The following is a 20878-nucleotide window of genomic DNA, read 5'->3' on the forward strand; positions in this document are numbered from 1 at the left end:
TTCTATGCATTTTTTAAATACTGGGGCGAAAGAACTCGGATAAATCGAAAATGGTTAAACGTAAAAATTTTATGCGTAAATATGTTCCAAACAAACACATGGAAAACTCATCAAATTTTTCCGTAACAGCGCTCGTGTGGGAAACATGGCGCCAAAGTCAAGCGCCTTATATATGAACACACGTTTTAAATGATTTGAAAATATACTGTTTTACCGCTAGAAAAATAAATGACTTTAATAGTTCTCCTTCTGGCACCACCCTTTTGAAATTTCTACTCCATAATTGCATTTTTCTAAGAAGGTTTAACGAATAAAACAAGCTTTCTTAAGATAAAGTTGGTTTTTTGATTTCATGTCTTTCTGATCACGATAATACCGCGAGGAAGATCTCTAACTCCATATCAACGACAAAGTGAGTATGTCTGATTGTCTGCTTCACTGCTTGTCGTACTCCACGAATCTTTCAGCAGTAAAAAAACAGGTTCAAAGAGGTGTGAAAATAAATGAAGAGACCTTTTAATTAATCGTCTTGTAACAATTATGTGTGACAAATATGTTTGACTTTTAGTAATCGCAGTTTCCACTATACCATATGGTAGTTAAAAAACCACCACTGCTAACTGTAACCCCAGTGCACCGTTCACTGCTTTTCTGCATCGCGCCATGTTCAGTGCAGTTGGTTGATCCGGTTCTGTTGAATATGATCTGGTACATGAGTCTGATGATAACACTGTATTTATTTTTCTTTTCTTTTTTTTCTTGGTACACAGTAAATACTGTCGCACGAAATCATAAAAATTTAGTTTCCTCAAGGTATCGTCAGTGCCTCGATTCCTTGCCCTTAAGTTTTTTCACACAAGATTACAAAATACCAACAAATGCTCGAGCTACAATCTCTTCAAGCTTCGTATCTATTACTATCCAGCTCAAGGAGAATCTAAATCTATGGACAACACATCACTTGCCTGATTGTCTGGTCTACAGCTCGTCTAACTTCATGGATCTTCCAGCAATAAAGAAACGGGTTCAAAGTGGAACTAAAGTAAGAAAAAGTAATTGCTATTTCTCTAGTAACCATTAGAAGTGGTGAATATGTCTTTGTGCGAGCCATTACCGTCAAAACTATACTTACTGGTACAAAACAGACAACTAGTGCTGACTGCACCCACAGTGCACTCTGTACTGCCTTTTTGTATCGCGCCATGTTCAGTACACTTGGTTGGCTCGGCTGTTGTTGAGCCTGATGACGACTGAGAGTACGGAAAATTTTAATATACGAAGCAACTGAGATTAATAAGCAAGATGGTATTATGACACGACCCAAACAAGGAGGTATGGGAGAAACAAACACAAAGTATAGAGTGTCGACAATGGGGACAACCCAAAATAGCGCTAGAGCGATATAAACGCGTTTTAAATTCACAATTTGTTTGTATCTCAGCCCTAACAACAAGGCGAGAAGTCTGTCCACGCTTATGGCCATCGTCGTCATCAAAGACACTGAAGATAATACATAAGACGTTACAAGGCTTGCATCAAGTACGAATCGACAAATACTCCAGTGTTCATGAACCACGGATATCCAGAGAGAAGCAACAAGAGGATGCGCAAGGAGGCCTGCTAAAAGATCAGTTGTAACTAGACAACGGTATAAGAGTTTGGACGGTGGATGAAGGGAAGATTCCTTGTGAAGGGCAACAAGGACGAGAGAATTGCCAAGAAATGCTGTCATGGAGAGGAGAATGTTGACTGCTGTGAAAAATATTGCTTGTTGTTTTAGTGCACCTCCCAAAGCGGGGGAGCATAGCAGTTCTTGAAATGTTTTTGCCTGTGTTTCATTTCCTGTTAAATTTGTTGTCTCCATCATACTGCAGTCGTTCCGTTTTTTCTCGAAATTTACCACCTATTATGGCAAGAAATATTTCGCCCTAGTAAGCATTCGAAAAGTTAGGATCACTTCAACCTTGCTTTCATAACAGCAATTACACTAAGACTTCCTTATCAATGTATATTCATTTAAATGCGCAAACAAAGTGTCTGTGCTACCAAAAAAATTTCCTTTTCTTTTCACTTTTGATTTTCCCACGTATGAATCAGTAATAGGACGGAAGCATAAAGACATCTGTATGACAAACAATCCCTCTTCAACCAGATGAGCATTCATTACTGGAGAGTATTTTTAAAATGTTATCTGTGTGCTATTGAGCATTGTATCATTCACAGCTATGACAGACTAAAAAGCAAAAAGTTGGAGTTGACGATGTCAGTTTATAAAACAATTGGTTCATACGTCATCTGTATGAACCAATTGTGTTATAACATTTTTAACCCGATGGAAAATTTTTTTTCCGAACGGATTTGTTTGCTGACGTCATGAGCGTGCACAATAGGAATATGAAGCACGCTCGCGCAATTGAATTTGGTTAGACAAATTTACTAACTATGTTACGTGAATATTTGAATCCCCGACTGTTTCCGAAAAATAAAACATGAATATTTGATCATAAATGCAAACTCTCCTTAAAATATTTGACTTTTTTTTATTAAAAAGCTATTTCCGCGTTCATTGTTTTTTTTTGTTTAACATCCGACTTGAACTTGAGACGAATAATAGCAGATGCACGATATTACGCAGCCAAACCCCTTTAATTTAACTGATATAAAAACAAGCAAAATTAAAAAATCTTTTGAGAACTGTGATTTAATTTCCCCATTTGCCAAACCGTAAAGCTTAGGATAATTACAAATTAGCCATAGAGTTAATTTGCGTGTTAAAAAATAGACACGGATTGAATTTGTTCTAATTTTACAATACGATAACAAAATTATTTTTGATCATGTTTTCGCTGCCGATAAAGAAGCAGTTTATGTAAATAACCTGTCATTTTTGAGCACTGATAATTAAATATTTATCTTCTCTCTCTGTGTTGGGAAATTCTGGACTTCAATAAAACCTCGAGAAATGACTGAAACGAGAAAAGTGAAAGTTTTACTAAAGTTGGTTGGTTGATTGGAATCCGGCGAAGACTGAGAACCAATTCCCTTACCCTACAATTGAAGTCAATATATTTGATCTCTCGGTTTATTCAGAGTAGCGACTGCAGCTCAGTTAACAAACATTAATGTCATTAATATGTTTGCGCCTGCCAACTGTAAAGTTAAGGATAATTAGAATATAACAATAGAATTAATTAACATGGTAAACATTTATAGACATTGATTATATTCTTATTTGACAATAAGAAGAGGAAACTTTTTAAATCCGGTTTTTAAATGATAACCTGTCTTTTATGAGCGCTAATAATTATGTTTTTACCTTTTTCTCTGTGTGTGGGAAAGTCTAAAACTGAAACTGAGAAGCAGCGTATGGCAGTTTGCGGCCTTCCCCTACATCTAGGCGGTTCGGAAAGCCGTAAAACTCTAAAACAAAAATTTGTCTTTCAAATCGGAACTCTTAATCCCCACAGTTTCAACGAGCGCTTTTCATTCTCTTTTGACATTGTAAACTTTTTGATTGGTTTCTGCCTCAGCGTATAGGATGTGCGCGAGCGTGTAAGAGGTGTAAGACTTGCTGTACGCCTAGCCGAGAGTAACTATTGGTTCCTGAGTTATAAAACATAGAAGAAAACAAATTGTCAATCGAGTGTTAATAGTTTTTCTGATATCCATCCCTTTATCTTCGATCTCGATTTATGAATGAGTTTGTTCACATAATTATTCGAGTGCAACTTTTACTGTGATCAGAGAATAATCGTTGATAATAAACGAGAATCGCTGCAAGGAGTCAAATCACCTGCTGTATACTCGAAAGCCTGATGGGAGAAGAAATTGAATCTAGCTATGCTTGATTACCTAACTTTTGTTTGTTATTATCCAGGAAAACTTCCATGAATTTGAAAATGAAAGGATAAGAGAAATTTAAGATTGAAAAAAATAAATTGCATAAGATGATTATTTTGTTGGCGGTATATCTTGTTTCGTCTCCAATTCCAGTCCGAGACGAAACTGAGAAAAAATAGCTGTAACTTTTTTCTTTTTAATTATGATGTTCAACTGAATTATTTTAAAATAAAGGGGTACGTTTCTTAAGCAATTGTGATGCTGCGATGGTGGGGGAGAATAACAACTAAGAGCGCTGATTTGAAAGATAAATTTTTTGTTCTAGAGTTTCGCAGCCGCTGTTTGGAAAACAGCTTTCCGAAGAGGTAATCCCCACCGAATCAAAGCACGCTTTTCATTCAACTAATTGATTCTAACTAATTTGTTCTAAATAAACAAGACAGCCCGGTTTACAAGATCCCATGTGAATGCAGCAAAGTGTATATCGGTGAAACAGGGAGATCGATGCGAGAAAGGATACAAGAACATGACAGAGACATACGGTTTGCTCGTACTCAAACCTCGGCGGTTTCGGAGCGCCCTAACGAAACGGGGAATATTTCTATTTGGAGCAAGGTTAAGTGTATTGATCGTGACCCCCACTGGTACACGCGTAGGGTCAAAGAGACTATCCATATAAGACTTCACCCCAGCAACATCAATAAAGATAGTAGTATCAAAAAAAAGTCCTCTGACATGTGCGGATCAACAACTCCGCTGACATGTGCGCGGGCCTAAACTACACAGGAAGCCCAGTAACTAAAGATTAAATCGTCACAATGTCACTACACTTAGGACGTCATTAATGTTTAGATTCCTCGACTTTTGGTTTTTCTTGGGCAATATAAGAATAATGTTATCAAAAAAGTTTGTGAGGCGACTTAATGATTAATGTAATTAAGCTCCTTATTTCTTCCTTTTTAATAATTTATCAGACAAGCGATATCCAATAACAAGCAACTTTGATAAGACTAATACGAGCTTAATGGAAGATCTTATTAACTCAATGAACAGCAAATTGCTTGTCTGATTGTCAGCTTCACAGCTTGTCTCACTTCACTAATCTTCCAGTAGAACAGGAGCGGGTTTAATGTCGAGTTGAAATAAACTAGGGCGTTTACTATTCCCAGGACGACGACTAAATGAGATAAATTTGCTTGTCTATGAGCCAACACAATTCCCACCGCACTAAGTGGTACATAACAAGCAAGTAACACTCACTATACTCACAGTGGAGTGTACACTGCCTTTTTGTATCGCACTATGTTCAGTGCCTTTGGTTGGGCCGGCTGTTGCTGAACATGATCTTGTACATGACTCTGATGATAACGCCGTATGTCTTTCTCTTTCTTTTCTTTTTTTTTCTTGGTACACGGTAAATGCCGTTGCAGGAAGTATATAAATACAATTTTCTTAAGGTATCTTCAGTGCCTCGATTCCTTGCCCTTAAGTTGTTTACGTAAATCATAAAATACCAACAAATGCACGAGCGACGATCTTTTCAAGCTTCATATCTATTACTATCTAGGGACGTATTCGAGAAGCATTGACTTGGAGCAGCCATAACTCTATAAGTTTGTTTTGGATTAAAATGTACGAGCACAGCTCAAAGAGAATCTAAATCCATGGACAACACATCACTTGTCTGATTATCTGCTTAACAGCTCGTCTCACTTCATGGATCTTCCAGCAGTAAAGGAACGGGTTCAAAGTGGAATTTAAGTAAGCAAAAGTAATTGCTATTTCTCTAATAACCATTAAAAGTGGTGAGTATGTCTCAGTATGAGTTATTACCAGCAAAACTATACTCAATGGTACATAACAGACAACTAATGCTAACTGCACCCACAGTGCACTGTACATTGCCTTTTTGCATCGTGCCATGTTCAGTGCGTTTGGTTGGCTCGACTGTTGTTGAACATGCTCTTGTACTTGAGCCTGGTGACGACTGAGAGTGCGGAAAATCTTAATATACGAAGCGACTGAGATTACTTAACAAGACGGTATGATGATAGGACCCAACCAAGGGGGTATAGGGGGAACAAACAGAAAGAATAGGGTGTCCATACAGGGGACAACCCAAAAAAGCACTAGAGCCACATAAATGCGCTTTAAATTCACATTTTGTTTGTATCTCAGCCCTAACAACAAGGCGAGAAGTCTGTCCACGCTTATGGCCGTCGTCGTCATTAAAGACACAAAATGTAATACATAAGATGTTACGAGGCTTGCATCAAGTACGAATCGACAAATACTCCAGTGTTCATGAACCACGGATATCCAGAGAAAAGCAACAAGAGGATGCGCAAGGAGGCCTGCTAAAAGATCAGTTGTAGCAAGACAACGGTATAAGAGTTTGGACGGCGGATGAAGGGAAGATTCCGTGTGAAGGGCAACAAGGATGAGAGAATTGCCAAAAAATGCTGTGATGGAGAGGAGAATGTTGACTGCTGAGGAAAATATTGCTAGTTGTTTTAATGCACCTCCCAAAGCGGGGAAGCATAGCAGTTCTTGAAATGTTTTTGTCTGTGTTTCATTTCCTGTTAAATTTGTTGTCTCCATCATACTATAGTCGTTCCGGTTTTTTTTTGTAACTTACCACTGATTATGGCCAGAAATATTTCGTCTTAATGAGCATCCGAACAGTTAAGATCACTTCGACCTTGCCTTCATAAGAGCACTTACACTAAGATTTCCTTATCAGTGTATATTCATTTACATACACAAGCAAAGTGTCTGTGCTGCCAAAAAAGTTTTTTTCCTTTAACTTTTAATTTGCCCACGTATGAAACAGCAATAGGACGAAAGCATTAAGACATCTGTATAAATAGAGCTTTATTCCGCGACAAATAATCCCTTTTCAACCAGATGAGCATTCATTGTTAGAGAGTATTTTTGAAAATATTATCTGTGTGCTGTTAAGCATTGTATCATTGTCAGCTATGACAAACTAAAAAGAAAAAATTTGAGCTTGGCGATGTCAATTTGTCCAAAAATAATTGAATTCCCGACTGTTTCCGAAAACATAAAACATGAATATTTGGTCACAAATGCAAACTCTTCGCAAATCGCAGAGGTCATGGGTTCAAATCCCGTACAGGCCTGAATTTTTTTTCAGGCCTTATTTTCACTACTGCCTAAGTAGTGCACATTACTGCGAGGTTCACTTTCATTCACGTCTTTTCAAAATATTTGACTTTTTTTTTATTAAAAAGTCATTTCCGTGTTCATTGTTTTTTTTAGCATCCGACTTGAATTTGAGACGGATAATAGCAGATACACGATATTACGCAGCGAAACCCCTTTAATTTAACAGATATAAAAACAAGCAAATTAAAAAATCTTTTGAAAACTGTGATCCAATTTCACCATTTACCAAACCGTAAAGCTTACGATAATAACAAATTATTCATAGAGTTAATTTGCGTGTTAAAAATAGAAACGGATTGAATTTGTTGTAATTTGACAATACGATAACAAAATTATTTGTAATCGTGTTTTCGATGCCGATAAAGAAGCAGTTTATGTAAATAACCTGTCATTTTTGAGCACTGATAATTAAATATTTATCTTCTCTCTTTGTGTTGGGAAATTCTGGACTTCAGTGAAACCTCGAGAAATGACTGAAACGAGAAAAGTGAAAGTTTTACTAAAGTTGGTTGGTTGGTTGGTTGGAATCTGGCGAAGACTGAGAACCAATTCCCTTACCCTAGATTTGAAGTCAATATATTTGATCTCTCGGTTTATTCACAGTAGCGACTGCAGCTCAGTTAACAAACATTAATGTCATTAATAGGTTTGCGCCTGCCAACTGTAAAATAAAAGTTAATTAAAACAGAGAGTTAATGAACATGGTAAACATTTATGGATATCGATTATATTTTATCTGACAATAAGATGAGAAAACTTTTTAAATCAGTTCTTAAACAACCTGTCTTTTTATGAGCGCTAATAATTAAGTTTTGACCTTTTTCTCCGTGTGTGGGAAATTCTGAAACCGAGACTGAGAAGCAGCGTATGGCAGTTTGCGGCCTTTCACTTCATCTAGGCGGTTCGGAAAGCCGCAAAACTCTAGAACAAAAATTTATCTTTCAAATCGGCACTCTTAGTCCCTACGTTATCAACGAGCGCTTTTCATTCACTTTTGACAGTGTAAACTTTAAGATTGGTTCCTGCCTCAGCGTGCGGTCGTGAAGACATGAAGCACGTGAAAGGTTTAGGGAACATAAAAGATGTGTAAGACTTGCTCTACGCTTAGCCGAGAGTAACTATAGGTTCCCGGGTAAAAAGACATAGAATAAAACAGATTTCCAATCGAGTGTTAATGGTTTTTTTTTCACTATCCATCCCTTCATCTCCGATCTCGATTTAGGAATCAGTTTGTTCACTTCATTATTCGAGTGCAACTTTAATTGTGATCAGAGGATAATCGTTGATGACAAACGAGAATCGCTGCAAGAAGAAGTCAAATCACCTGCTTTATACTCGAAAGCTTGCTTGATAGGAGAAGAAATTGGATCTAGCTATGCTTGATTATCTAACTTTTGTTTGTTAGTATCCAGGACAACTTCCATGAATTGCAAATGAAAGGATAAGAAAAATTTAGGAGTGCAAAATAAATTGCATAAGATGATTATTTTGTTGGCGGTATATCTTGTTTCGTGTCCAATTCCAGTCCGAGACGAAAATGGGAAAAAATAGCTGTAACTTTTTTCTTTTTAATTATAATGTTAAACTGAATTATTTTAAAATAAAGCGGTACGTTTCTTAAGCAATTGTGGTGCTGCGTCGATGAGTGAGAATAACAACTAAGAGTGCCGATTTGAAAGATAAATTTTTGTTCTAGAGTTTCGCAGCCGCTGTTTGGGAAACAGCTTTCCGAAGAGGTAATCCCCACCGAGTCAAAGAACGCTTTTCATTCAACTAATTGATTCTAACTAATTTGTTCTAAAGAAACAAGACGGCCCGGTTTACAAGATCCCAAGTGAATGCAGCAAAGTGTATATCGGTGAAACAGGGAGATCGATGCGAGAAAGGATACAAGAACATGACAGAGACATACGGTTTGCTCGAACTCAAACCTCGGCGGTTTCGGAGCGCCCTAACGAAACGGGGCATATTCCTATTTGGAGCAAGGTTAAGTTTATTGATCGTGACCCCCACTGGTACACGCGTGGGGTCAAAGAGACTATCCATATAAGACTTCACCCCAGCAACATCAATAAAGATAGTGGTATCAAAAAAAAGTCCTCTGACATGTGCGGATCAACAACTCCGCTGACATGTGCGCGGGCCTAAACTACACAGGAAGCCCAGTAATTAAAGATTAAATCGTCACAGTGTCACTACACTTAGGATGTCATTAATGTTTAGATTCCTCGACGTTTGGTTTTTCTTGGGCAATATAAGAATAATATTATCAAAACAGTTTGTGACGCGACTTAATGATTAATGTAATTAAGCTCCTTATTTCTTCCTTTTTAATAATTTATCTGACAAGCAATATCCAATAACAACCAGCTTTGATACGACTAATAAGAGCTTAACGGAAGATCTTATTAACTCCATAAACAGCAAATTGCTTGTCTGATTGTCAGCTTCACAGCTTGTCTCACTTCACTAATCTTCCAGCAGTATAGGAACGGGTTTAACGTCGAGTTGAAATAAATTAGGGCGTTTACTATTCCCTGGGCGACGACTAAATGAGATAAATTTGCTTGTCTATGAGCCAACACAATTCCCACCGCACTAAGTGGTACATAACAAGCAAGTAACACTCACTATACTCACAGTGGAGTGTACACTGCCTCTTTGTATCGCACCATGTTCAGTGCCTTTGGTTGGGCCGGCTGTTGCTGAACATGATCTTGTACATGAGTCTGATGATAACGCTGTATGTCTTTCTCTTTCTTTTTCTTGGTACACGGTAAATGTTGTTGCAGGAAATATATAAATATAATTTTCTTAAGGCATCGTCAGTGCCTCGATTCCTTGCCCTTAAGCTATTTACGTAAATCATAAAATACCATCAAATGCTCGAGCGACGATCTTTTCAAGCTTCATATCTATTACTATCTAGGGACGTATTCGAGAAGCATTGACTTGGAGCAGCCATAACTCTATAAGTTTGTTTTGGATTAAAATGTACGAGCACAGCTCAAAGAGAATCTAAATCCATGGACAACACATCACTTGTCTGATTATCTGCTTAACAGCTCGTCTCACTTCATGGATCTTCCAGCAGTAAAGGAACGGGTTCAAAGTGGAATTTAAGTAAGCAAAAGTAATTGCTATTTCTCTAATAACCATTAAAGGTGGTGAGTATGTGTCAGTATGAGTTATTACCAGCATAGTGGTATCAAAAAAAAGTCCTCTGACATGTGCGGATCAACAACTCCGCTGACACGTGCGCGGGCAATAAACTACACAGGAAGCCCAGTAATTAAAGTTTAAATCGTCACAGTGTCACTACACTTATGATGTCGTTATTGTTTAAATTCCTCGACTCTTGGTTTTTCTTGGGCAATATGAGAATAATATTATCAAAACAGTTTGTGACGCGACTTAATGATAAATATAATTAAGCTCCTTATTTCTTCCTTTTTAATAATTTATCCGACAAGCGATATCCAATAACAACCAGCTTTGATACGACTAATAAGAGCTTAACGGAATATCTTATTAACTCAATGAAGAGCAAAGTGCTTTTCGGATTGTCTGCTTCATTGCTTGTCTCACTTCACTAATCTTCCAGCAATACAGGAACGGGTTTAACGTCGAGTTTAAATAAACTAGGGTGTTGGCTATTCCCAGGGCGACGACAAAATGTGATAAATTTGCTTGTCTAGGACCTATCACAGTTGCCACTACACTAACTGGTAAGTAACAGGCAAGTAACACTAACTGCACCCACAGTACACTGTACACTGCCTTTCTGTATCGCGCCATGTTCAGTGCATTTGGTTGGCTTGGCTGTTGTTGAACATGATCTTGTATTTGAGCCTGATGACGGCGAAGAGCGAGGAAAATCTTAGCATATGAAGCAATCGAGATTAATAGGCAAGATGGGATGATAATGCGACCAAACCAACGCGCTATACGAGGAAGTAACGCGTGGCATAGAGTAGCGACAACGGTTATAATCCAAAGAGTAACGACAATGACATATGTACGCTTCAGAGTTACAATTTGTTTGTATCTCAGCCTCAACAACAAGGCCAGAAGTCTGTCCACGCTCATGGCTGCCACTGTCATCAAAGACATTAGAGATAATCCATACCCTGAAATGGAGGCTGCTTCCCAAGCGAATCGACAAAGTCTCCACTGTTCATGAACAACCGACATCCAAAGAGTAGCAGTGAGAGGCTGGCCTACCAGACCAACCAACAGATCAGTTGTTGCCAGACAACAATACAAGAGTTTGGATGGCGGATGGAGGGAAGATATCTTGTGAAGTGCAACGAAGATCAGAGAATTCCAAAGAAATGCTGTAAGGGAAAAAAAAATGTTGACTGCTGACAAAAGTAAGGAGTATTGTTGCAATTCGCCCGCCAAAGAAGAGGAGCATACAAGTTCTTCAAACGTTTTCGTTTGCGTTTCATCTCCAGTGGACTTTGTTGCCGCCATCCTCTGCAACCGTTTTACCTTTTTTCATTTAGGTTATTCGTAACTGTAACGAGAGATTCTTTGTCTTGAAAGCACCTGTCCAACTCCGATCACTGTCTTTCTTTCACCACCGTCTGTGGTGCCAAAAAAGGGGAAATTTGGTCCATGAATTCTCCCTATGCCTCAGGTATCAAAGACCATAAAGACATCTGTTACCACCCTATTTTATAGCTGCCTGAAACGATAAAATTAACCGATATCTCATTCAAAAGCGTCGTAAGCGCTTCCTTCTCTTAGTGTTAGGATAATAAATGGAAATAATATGATATAATTAAAAGCCATTCAGTAAAAACACAACTTGTTGATTACCTCCTACTTCTTTTCTAAATGTGAGAAAATAGACTATTTGATTAATCAAAAGATTTGTATCAGGTTGCTATTGATTTTAATTAAGTTCCATACTCTCCTATCGTGAGTTTTACATGAAAACAGATGTCTAGTTTTTACGATAATTAGAACTTGAAGTAAAATATTTCAATGATCTTGCAGTAAGCTGTATTTCCATCATGTTAATTCACTTGATGAAGATGCATGATATTAAGTTGCTCTCGTCAAATTTGTTATTAAAACAAGAATTTCCTGGAAATTCTCCTTTCCTTTCCATATTTTCGATTCCCCCTTAGGCTCGTTTCTAGGTTAATTTCATGTCGAATTCCCGACAAGGAAAACAATTCTTCATTTCAATTTAGCACGTTCAACACCTCTTTCATTCAAGATGAATATAAAAGTAAACGACTGACACTTTTCATCCTCCGCACTGAATTTATAATCAGGTTATACATAGCTTGTTGTGTAGTCAACGTCTCTAACGTATCCCCAAAGACTTTAGAGTTCTTAAACTAATGTCATGGAATAGGCAGCAAAGAGAGGCTGGCTAACAAGACCAACCAACAGATCAGATGTTGCTAGAAAACGATACAAGAATTTGGACGGCGAATTAAGGAAAGATTTCTTATAAAAGGCAACAAGGATAAAAGAATTCCCATGAAATTTTGATAAAGAGAGGAAAATGGTGACTACTGACAATTAGAATGAGTGTTTTTGTAACTTAGTTACAAATCATGGGAAACATATCGATATTTCAAACGGTTTCGTCTCTATTCTTTCATTTAGAAAGCTCCTACCCCGTTGTAATCACTTACACCTTAATTTTGTAATAGGATTCACATGACCTGATATACTTAATAACGTTTGCCATTCTGAAAATCGAGCACAAGCCCTATATTTTGCGAAAAAAATAATCTCATTCTCGAATTTTGGGGCAGCTGTTCCTTGCAGTTATCATCAGCCATGAAAGCACCCAATTTCTACGTGATCAGCAATTCTTTAGCCTTTTGTTTTGGCTATATGGAGCGAAATTCCCTTAATTGTTGTTACCTGTTAGCATTTATTTTACTCTAATAAAATAATTAGTGATCTCAAATTAATAACCGTTAGCCGTCTGAAATGTTCTTTTCTTTTTTTGAAAAGAGTATAATAACCCTCTATGCCAGAAATTAAATATTTCTTTCAGAAAATTAATAGCCTGTTACACAGATGAAAACAGGAAGTTTATCAGAATTTATTTGCTCTCCTCGGATAAATTTGATTCTAACAAACATTTGAGTATTAAAAGAGAAACACTGACATTTAACTTTTTGTGAAAAGTTGATCCAGTGTAGAAATGTTATCCAGGAGAGTCATGTTTCTTTAAACAGAGCTCGAGAGACAATCGGTATAAATGCTAGCAAATATTCTTCGTCATTTCGCAACTCAGAAAACAGACATTTCGTTTTTCACGCAGGGTTTTCGTAACTATATGTAACGAGAGATTTTTTTCATGACATCACCAGCCTTGCCAAGACAACTTTAAACTCATTATCTGTGATAACATTTTCACATAAACTTTCACAGTATGGCTTAGCTATTCAAAATGCAAATGCAAACTGCCTATTCAGTAAAAAAATATAGCAATTTTCCCAGCAGGAGCTCTGGAGGATAATAGGCTTAGATCATCACTCTTTATCAATTTCGAAGAAACAGATGATTCTTTGAAACTGTTCGAGAATCATCTAAAATTATTATTTATTTGTGATGGTTCCACCTTTGTATTCTGAAAGGTCCTTGAATATCGCGGAAATTAATTTAACATTATTTACGACACAATATTCCCTTTCCCGGGGAAAATTTTCGACTGCTAATTATTTCTGGTAGTTCGGCGAGACAGGAGTTTTATCACTGAATTAGCTGCGCGTAAGGCCATGTATTTGGGTAAAGTTTCATTTAATAAATGAATTGGCATCAACACGAAAAATGATAGAGGTTTTGATTTAAGTATAATATCACAATGGAAAAAAAAAGCTGCCTCAAATATGGAATTCCTGGCTTTAAAATAATAAAAGTTCAAGTGTAAATATGATTTTTGACTCAAGACCTCCAGGTTTATCATCAGCCTTGGGAAACTACTTTGTTTAAAGTGAATCGCTGATCTTATCAGTCTGAAAACAATTTGATTACAAACTGTAAACTATTCAGATCAAAGGCGTAGGCAGAGATGCTAAGTGATTTCATAACAATGTTTTAGTTTCAGTGAGAGACCCTGATATTTTCAGGACGCTTCGCATCCGACTAAGATTGAATGCGAGGAAATTACTCGATAGAAACAAAATATAACGCCACCAACAGTGTTATGTGAAATACCATTGATCCATCTTGCAGTTTGGGAATACTTAGAATGAAAAACAAAGCCAGCCAGAAGGTTAGCCTGGATGGCATTCCGCATAAAAAGCAACCTCAAATATATATTCATCTCTTTAGCTGAGAAGGACTCCAAAGAGATCTCAAAGGTTTATTCTTATACACATTGGTGTTATAAATATTTCTTTTCGCGGAAAAAAATGCTTTCTACATTGTTTCTGACTATTTACATGGGCAGGGGTTTTTATTTTAAAACCACTCAAACGAGTTTATCTAATTGATTAAGCTTAATTTACCCACAAGTTCTTCGAAAACATAATGGAGAGTTTCCTATCATGACAAAAATCCACAATCCCTTGCAGAACGTCTCTTACTGTAAGTCAGTGCTAAATTTTCTTTGCTCCTGGCTCCTCTTACTTAAAAACACATATGCACCCCACCCCCCCTCTTTTTAAAACGTTAGTTTTATAAGTTACTGTAGGGAACCGGTCATTATTTATCCCTTGGGAAAGGGGGGGGGGGGGAATTGGGTGGATTTTGGTTGTCACAATAAAATTGACCAGATCCCCACCCCCCCGGCTCTGTTGCATTCTACTGATCCCCCCCTCAATGGCAGTCATTTTTATTTATTCCCCCTTTTATAGGAAAGGACTGGTCTCTAATTGTAAACATAAATGTCTCCATAACTCAAAGAATATCCTTGTCTATGACATCAATGCTAATTAAAAGCATTTATTTATTTCTTTTGATGAAATTTTATAAGCCTTTCATCTGTCCCTGTTTGTACTACTCGGTGATACCTTTAAAATATTTCATTCAGCTCCTTATATTTCTTATCCGAGTTCAAACTTGTTCCTTTTCGGCAGTAATCACAATCTTATGAATTGGATATCAAAGCAGGCATGAATGAATCTTTAACTAAAAGGATTTTCAACTTCATTGAGAGCATATGGCTAGTCTGATTGTCTGCTTTACTGCTTGTCTCACTTCACTAATCTTCCAGTAATAAAGAAACTGGCTTAACGTCGAGTTAAGGAAAGGTAAAATACCTGCTATTCCCCATATGACCATTAAACGTGGTGCATAACCAAGCGCAATTGGTCTTTTACTATATGGCGCATAACGAATAACTAATGCTAACTGCTCCCACAGTGCTCTGCGCACTGCCTTTTTGTATCGTGCCATGTCCAGTGCATTTAGTTGGCTCGGCTGTTATTAAGCATGATCTTGTATTTTTAAGCCTGATGACGACTGAGAGCGCGGAAAATCTTTGTGTATGAGACGACCGAGATTACAACGCAAGTTGAAAGTACGATACGGCCATACTAAAATGTTATAAGGTTGTTTAAAAAGCAGTACAAAGTAGCAATACTTGATAGAGACCAAAATGTAGCTATGCTGATATACATGCGCTTCAAAGTTAAGATTTCTTTGTATCTCAGCCGCAATAGCAGAGCGACAAGTCCGTCCACGCTAATGGCCGTCATTGTTAATAAAGAAACTACGCATAATGTATAGCTTGCTATTACGACTGCTTTAGATACTAATCGACAAAGATTCCACTGTTGGTGAACCAAGGATATCCAATAAGTAGCGGTGAGAGGCTGGCTAACAAGACCAACCAATAGATCAGTTGTTGCCAGACAACGATACAAGAGTTTGGACGGCGGATGAAGGGAAGATTCCTTATGAAGAGCAGCAAGAATAGGAGAATTCCCAAGAAATGCTGTGATGAAGAAGAAAATGTTGACTGCTGATAAATATATTGATTGCTGTTGTAATCCATGGAACGAATATGGGGAACAGACCAGTTCTTTAATTGGTTTGCTGCACTCCACCTCGTGTTATATTTGTGGTCTTCATTTTACAACGCAGTCTAATGAACAGTGGTCCACTTTCCCAGCTTTACTGCAGCAAGACATGTTTGTCTTATCAGCACCTGCGAAGCTTTACTTTCCTAAATAGATTGACATAACGAACTCTCAGTAGCATTTACTATTCCAACAGTGCTTGTACAGCTGTTAATCGTGTCGTAGAGGTGTCAAAAAATGTTCGCAGTGGATTTAGCTGGTGTATCGTTTCTCAATCAGACGAACCAAACCAAAAGGGGAAACGATTGTTTTAAAAACTGGCAATTGTATGTAGTTCTTCACTTTCTGCCAACAAAACACAAGAAGAAATTAATAACTGAAGACGAAGACCCCTAAAAGTCTGACATTTCTTTAGGCCTTTTCCAGTGACACCGAAAGGCACTTAACGTTCATTTTAGCCGGAACATATTTTTTGGCTGGTCCAGTTCACTATCTCTTAAAACCCTCTTTCCTATTCTTATCCCAAAAAAAGTAAAGTGGCGTTTACCGTTTACAATTACGTGTGTCGCGTAAATTCGGAACAAACAAAAAGACTTGTCTTTAAAAATTTTCGGCATTATTTGCCTTAGGTATGATTTTTCTGTAAGTGACAAGCAAAGAGACATCTGTAAAGTGCTTATTTTATAGCGCTGCTAAAAAAACCCTTTCCTCTCTATCATGCAATAGAACGTCTATTTTTGTTTGTGAGATCTTTAGTACGTCTTGAGGCTTCTTCAAGCCAAGATCAAGCCAAGACGTAAATCGTTCGATGAGAAAGTTGAAACGGTGGCAGTCTATAGATAGAAATACATATGCATTCATATATACAAAATTAAATTTAAGTGTAAATGCGTGACTTTCGAACTTGCGTGACATTTGCGTTACAGTTGGCCTTTGTGCCATTTGATTCCTTTAAATAGTTTTTCTCGCCCGCTTTCATTAATCGCCTGTTCATGTTCGGAGTGCATACAAAGTTAATTTATAAAGTGTGATTTCAAGCCACCGGCGTATAGGGACTGATATGTAAGTTGTTTTCGCTTTTTTGTTGTTTATCTCGTTTCGAGCAAGCTCTTTCGTCTTTATTTGTATATATATTTTGTGTTTGCCGTAGCATTTGGTTCATTTATTAGTTCCTTTATTATGTTAGATTCATTTACGCTGTTAAGTCGCCACGTGTTTAATTGAATACAATCTATTATATAAGTCCCTTTTTAATTCGTTTACAGTTTACGAGATTGATTAAAGTTATATCCCTGTAATATATTCCCTGGATTTGGTTGGCATTTTTCTCCGGTCACGATTTTCTTGGTATTTCATCGAGCCTTGATGTTCGTTTGCCGCAACAGTAAAATATCACCAATTGACGCCTTTGGCTGGAATTAAAATTCGTTGAGAATGAGCGATAGTGGTAGTCGATCGCCTCGAGCTACAGTTCGAAAGATTCTCACATTAGAGAAGGAACAAGCAGAAGTTGAAATTCCGAATGAACTATGCGATTTAAGAGATCTTAGTTTAGACGAAGCCAATAGTCCTCGTGGCAGGAAACACGATCCTCCAAATTTGAGAGAACCGCACGAGCGGACTTTGACTGACAAAGGCAGAGCCTATCAATTGGAAATTCGCGCTTTAAAGAAACAAGAAGTGGAAAACAAATTGCGTAAACATGTTGGAAGAATTTACTCATTGCTCGACTCCCACCCGGGTACCGAAGAATTAGAAAAGGAAAGACAAATCCTGGATGTAATTAAAGAGGAACTTAACCAGGCATACCGATCGTATGACGAGTTACTTGATGATGAAAGCGCTAAAGGTGCCGCTTACCGATATTTCGATTTGTGCGATCGGGAGTTTATCGAATGTAGAGTGCGACTATCCGAAATCCTTCGTTCAGTCGAACAACGAGAGCATGAAAAATTCGAATCTAATAGGCAAGAAACTGAATCAAGCCGTTCTGGAAGGTCAAGGGTTTCAGGTTCTTCAAGATCTTCTAGGTCGTCGGTCATGTCAAAGAGAGTAGAGGCGGCGACCAGAGCAGCGAAGCTAAAGGTCGAAATGAAGTACCTGGATCAGGAAACCAATTTAAGAAGAATTCAGCTGGAAAGGGAGATCGCCTTAGCAGATGCTGAAGAAGAAGCTATAAAATTGGTTATGAACGAAGAAGTGAAAAATGGCATAGTTCGCGAAGATATGAAATCTGATGAGAGATTCGAACGAAATTTCCGCGAAGCTAAATTCGATGTCGGAAAAACTGTCATAAAACATGAACCTTCATTGTTGAGACCGGAAGCACTTCCTTTCGCACCGTTGACGCCGCCAATAACAGAAGCCGCTAGTAAAGTTAACAATTTCGCTCCAAAGCGAGACGAGCCGACAACACATCAAGAAGCGACTCTTAAACAAATAGTCAGTCTCCAAGCGAAACAAGCGGAATTAAGCGCTCTAATTGTCAACCAGCAAAGAGCCAGTACGCTTCCTTCTCAAGAACCGCCTGTCTTTAAAGGAAGTTATTTCGATTACCCGACATTCATAGCTGCCTTCGATGCCACGATAGAGAAGAAAGTTGACTCAGAAAAGGATAAACTGTATTTTTTGAGCAAGTATACTTCCGGCAAAGCCCACGAAGTCGTAAAAGGTTTCTTGACCTGGGATTCTGACCAAGGTTATGAAGAAGCTCGTAAGCTCTTGGCTCAGCGCTTCGGCAACCCATTTCGAGTAGCGGAAGCTTATAAGGCTAAATTGCGAAATTGGCCGCAGATCGTCGAAGGAGATAGCTCCGGTCTTCAAGATCTCTCTGATTTTCTTGTCCGTTGTGAAGGAGCCATGCAGTCCATGAAGTACATGGAAGATCTAAATTCAACAAGGTTACTACAGGAAGTAAGCACAAAACTACCCTTCAAGTCAGGCTCCAGGTGGTGTCGCCAAGCACGTGATGTCCTGAAGAAAACGGAGAGAACGGTATCCTTCCACGATCTAGTAGAATTTGTCAGAGAAGAAGCAGATCTCGCAAATGATCCGGTTTTTTCTCCCGAAGCGTTGAAAGGTAAAAAAAACAAGGCGCCTGACAGAAGCCGAGTAATGAGAAGTCAGGGAGCAAACAGTTTTGCATCGTTTTCCTCTCGTACCCCGCCTAGGGAGAGCAGAGGAAGGCCTAATGCAGAGCAAGAGCCGAAACAGCAAAGTTCGTGCGTCTTCTGCGGTGGTAACCACCCACCTCACAAGTGCGGAGAACTAAGCAGGAAGAGCATTGACGAGCGCCTGGCACTGGTTAGATCGAAAGGCCTCTGCTTTGGATGCCTGAAAAGGGGTCATCAATCGAAGAACTGTCGAGCTAGGTTAAATTGCGAGAAATGCGGTAGGCAGCATCCGACTCCACTTCATTACCCTACGTATAAAGAAGGATCTAGCAAACAGAATACTCCTGAATCATATCGGCCCGATCCGGTCCAAAGTCATCAAGTAAGTGCAGAGGTCGCGAACGACGACAGTACAATCTCCAACCCCAATGTCGGTGTGTGTAGCGCTGTGAGTGGGCAAGGCATTGTAACGAACTCTTTAATCATCCCAGTCTATGTGTTTCGTAAGAGTCACCCCGAACTTAAAGTCAAGGTTTATGCGTTATTGGATGACGCTAGTGACACGACGTTTATCAAAACGGAAGTGAAAGATAAGCTTGGAATCCCTGGAGTTAATTCGAAACTTATCCTCAGTACCATGCTTGGAATTGAAGAAATCAACGTTTGCAGAGTGGATGGGCTGGTAGTTGAGAGGATAGACCAGCGCGTTCAAGTCGAGCTACCCAGGACGTACTCCAGAGACCAGATACCATCAAGAAGAGACCAGATTCCTAGTCCTGAAGTTGCAGCTGTGTGGCCACATCTCCAAAAGATCAAAGACAAGATTATGCCGTATCAAGAAAGCTTGGAAATCGGATTGCTAATTGGCTGCAACTGTCCGAAGGCGATCAAGCCTAAAGAAGTTATTTTGGGTAAGGGAGAAGATCCTTATGCCGTCCGCACTCTCTTAGGATGGGGAATAATTGGTCCCGTCAGTCCGTTAGAAGGTATCCAGCCGAACTGTGGAGAACATTTAGCGTCGTCTTGTAATAGAATCCTTGCGTATGAAGTTGATACTGGCCGCTGTAGCAACCGCAGCTTCGTTCTCAATTCTCAAACTAAAGAAGAAATAAATCCTTTCGCAGTGACACGAATGTTCGAACGGGACTTCTCAGAGAATTCTATTCCTGGATCGGGGCTTTCAAAAGAAGACAGAAGATTCCTCGCCATCGCCAGGGAAGGAATTACCCAACTAGAAAATGGCCACTATGAACTGCCCCTGCCCCTGAAGAATCCGAACGTTGTTCTTCCTAACAACCGTGAGTCAGCCTTTCGTCGCTTGTTACAACTCAAAAGAAGATTCATGGCCGACAGAAGATACCGTGACGACTATGTCACCTTCATGGAGAATATGATAGAGAAGGGTTTTGCCGAAAAGGTGAAACAAAGCGCCTCTTCGTCGTTATATACGGAACAACGAAACGTCTGGTATATCCCACACCACGGAGTATACCATCCGAAGAAACCAACTAAGATTCGCGTTGTTTTCGACTGTGCCGCAGAGTTCAAGGGAGAGTCTCTGAATAAACACCTGTTACAAGGCCCGGACCTAACGAACACTCTTACAGGTGTCCTAAACAGGTTCCGTCAAGAGCAGGTGGGGATAATGTGTGACATTGAGTCCATGTTCTATCAAGTGTACGTCGCCGAAGAGTACCGGGATCTACTGCGCTTCCTGTGGTGGGAGGATGGAGA

General features: G+C 38.8%; 2 protein-coding genes across 2 annotated transcripts in view; one reads left to right on the top strand and one right to left on the bottom strand.

Annotated features, from left to right (window-relative positions):
* Nucleotides 1-10237: 10237 nt before the first annotated feature.
* LOC149038053 (melanocyte-stimulating hormone receptor-like) lies at nt 10238-11711 on the bottom strand. Its single transcript, XM_089186475.1, has one exon. The coding sequence runs from the start codon at nt 11503-11505 to the stop codon at nt 10561-10563; it is 945 nt and encodes a 314-aa protein (XP_089042601.1). The 5' UTR covers nt 11506-11711; the 3' UTR covers nt 10238-10560.
* A 5207-nt stretch (nt 11712-16918) lies between these two features.
* The window catches only part of LOC149038054 (uncharacterized), a 7483-nt gene continuing 3523 nt past the window's right edge, over nt 16919-20878 (top strand). The window contains exon 1 of the mRNA XM_089186658.1: nt 16919-20878. This exon is cut by the window's right edge and continues 1974 nt beyond it. Within this exon, the coding sequence (XP_089042784.1) occupies nt 17466-20878 (3413 nt within the window). The 5' untranslated portion in view covers nt 16919-17465.

This window comes from Pocillopora damicornis, chromosome 11 (assembly GCF_964200805.1).
Source record: "Pocillopora damicornis chromosome 11, jaPocDami1.2, whole genome shotgun sequence".
Taxonomy (NCBI): Eukaryota; Metazoa; Cnidaria; class Anthozoa; order Scleractinia; family Pocilloporidae; genus Pocillopora; species Pocillopora damicornis.

What these genes read in the sequence shown, in the direction of transcription:
- LOC149038053 (XM_089186475.1), bottom strand. Translation starts at nt 11,505, where the DNA reads ATGGCGGCAACAAAGTCCACTGGAGATGAAACGCAAACGAAAACGTTT.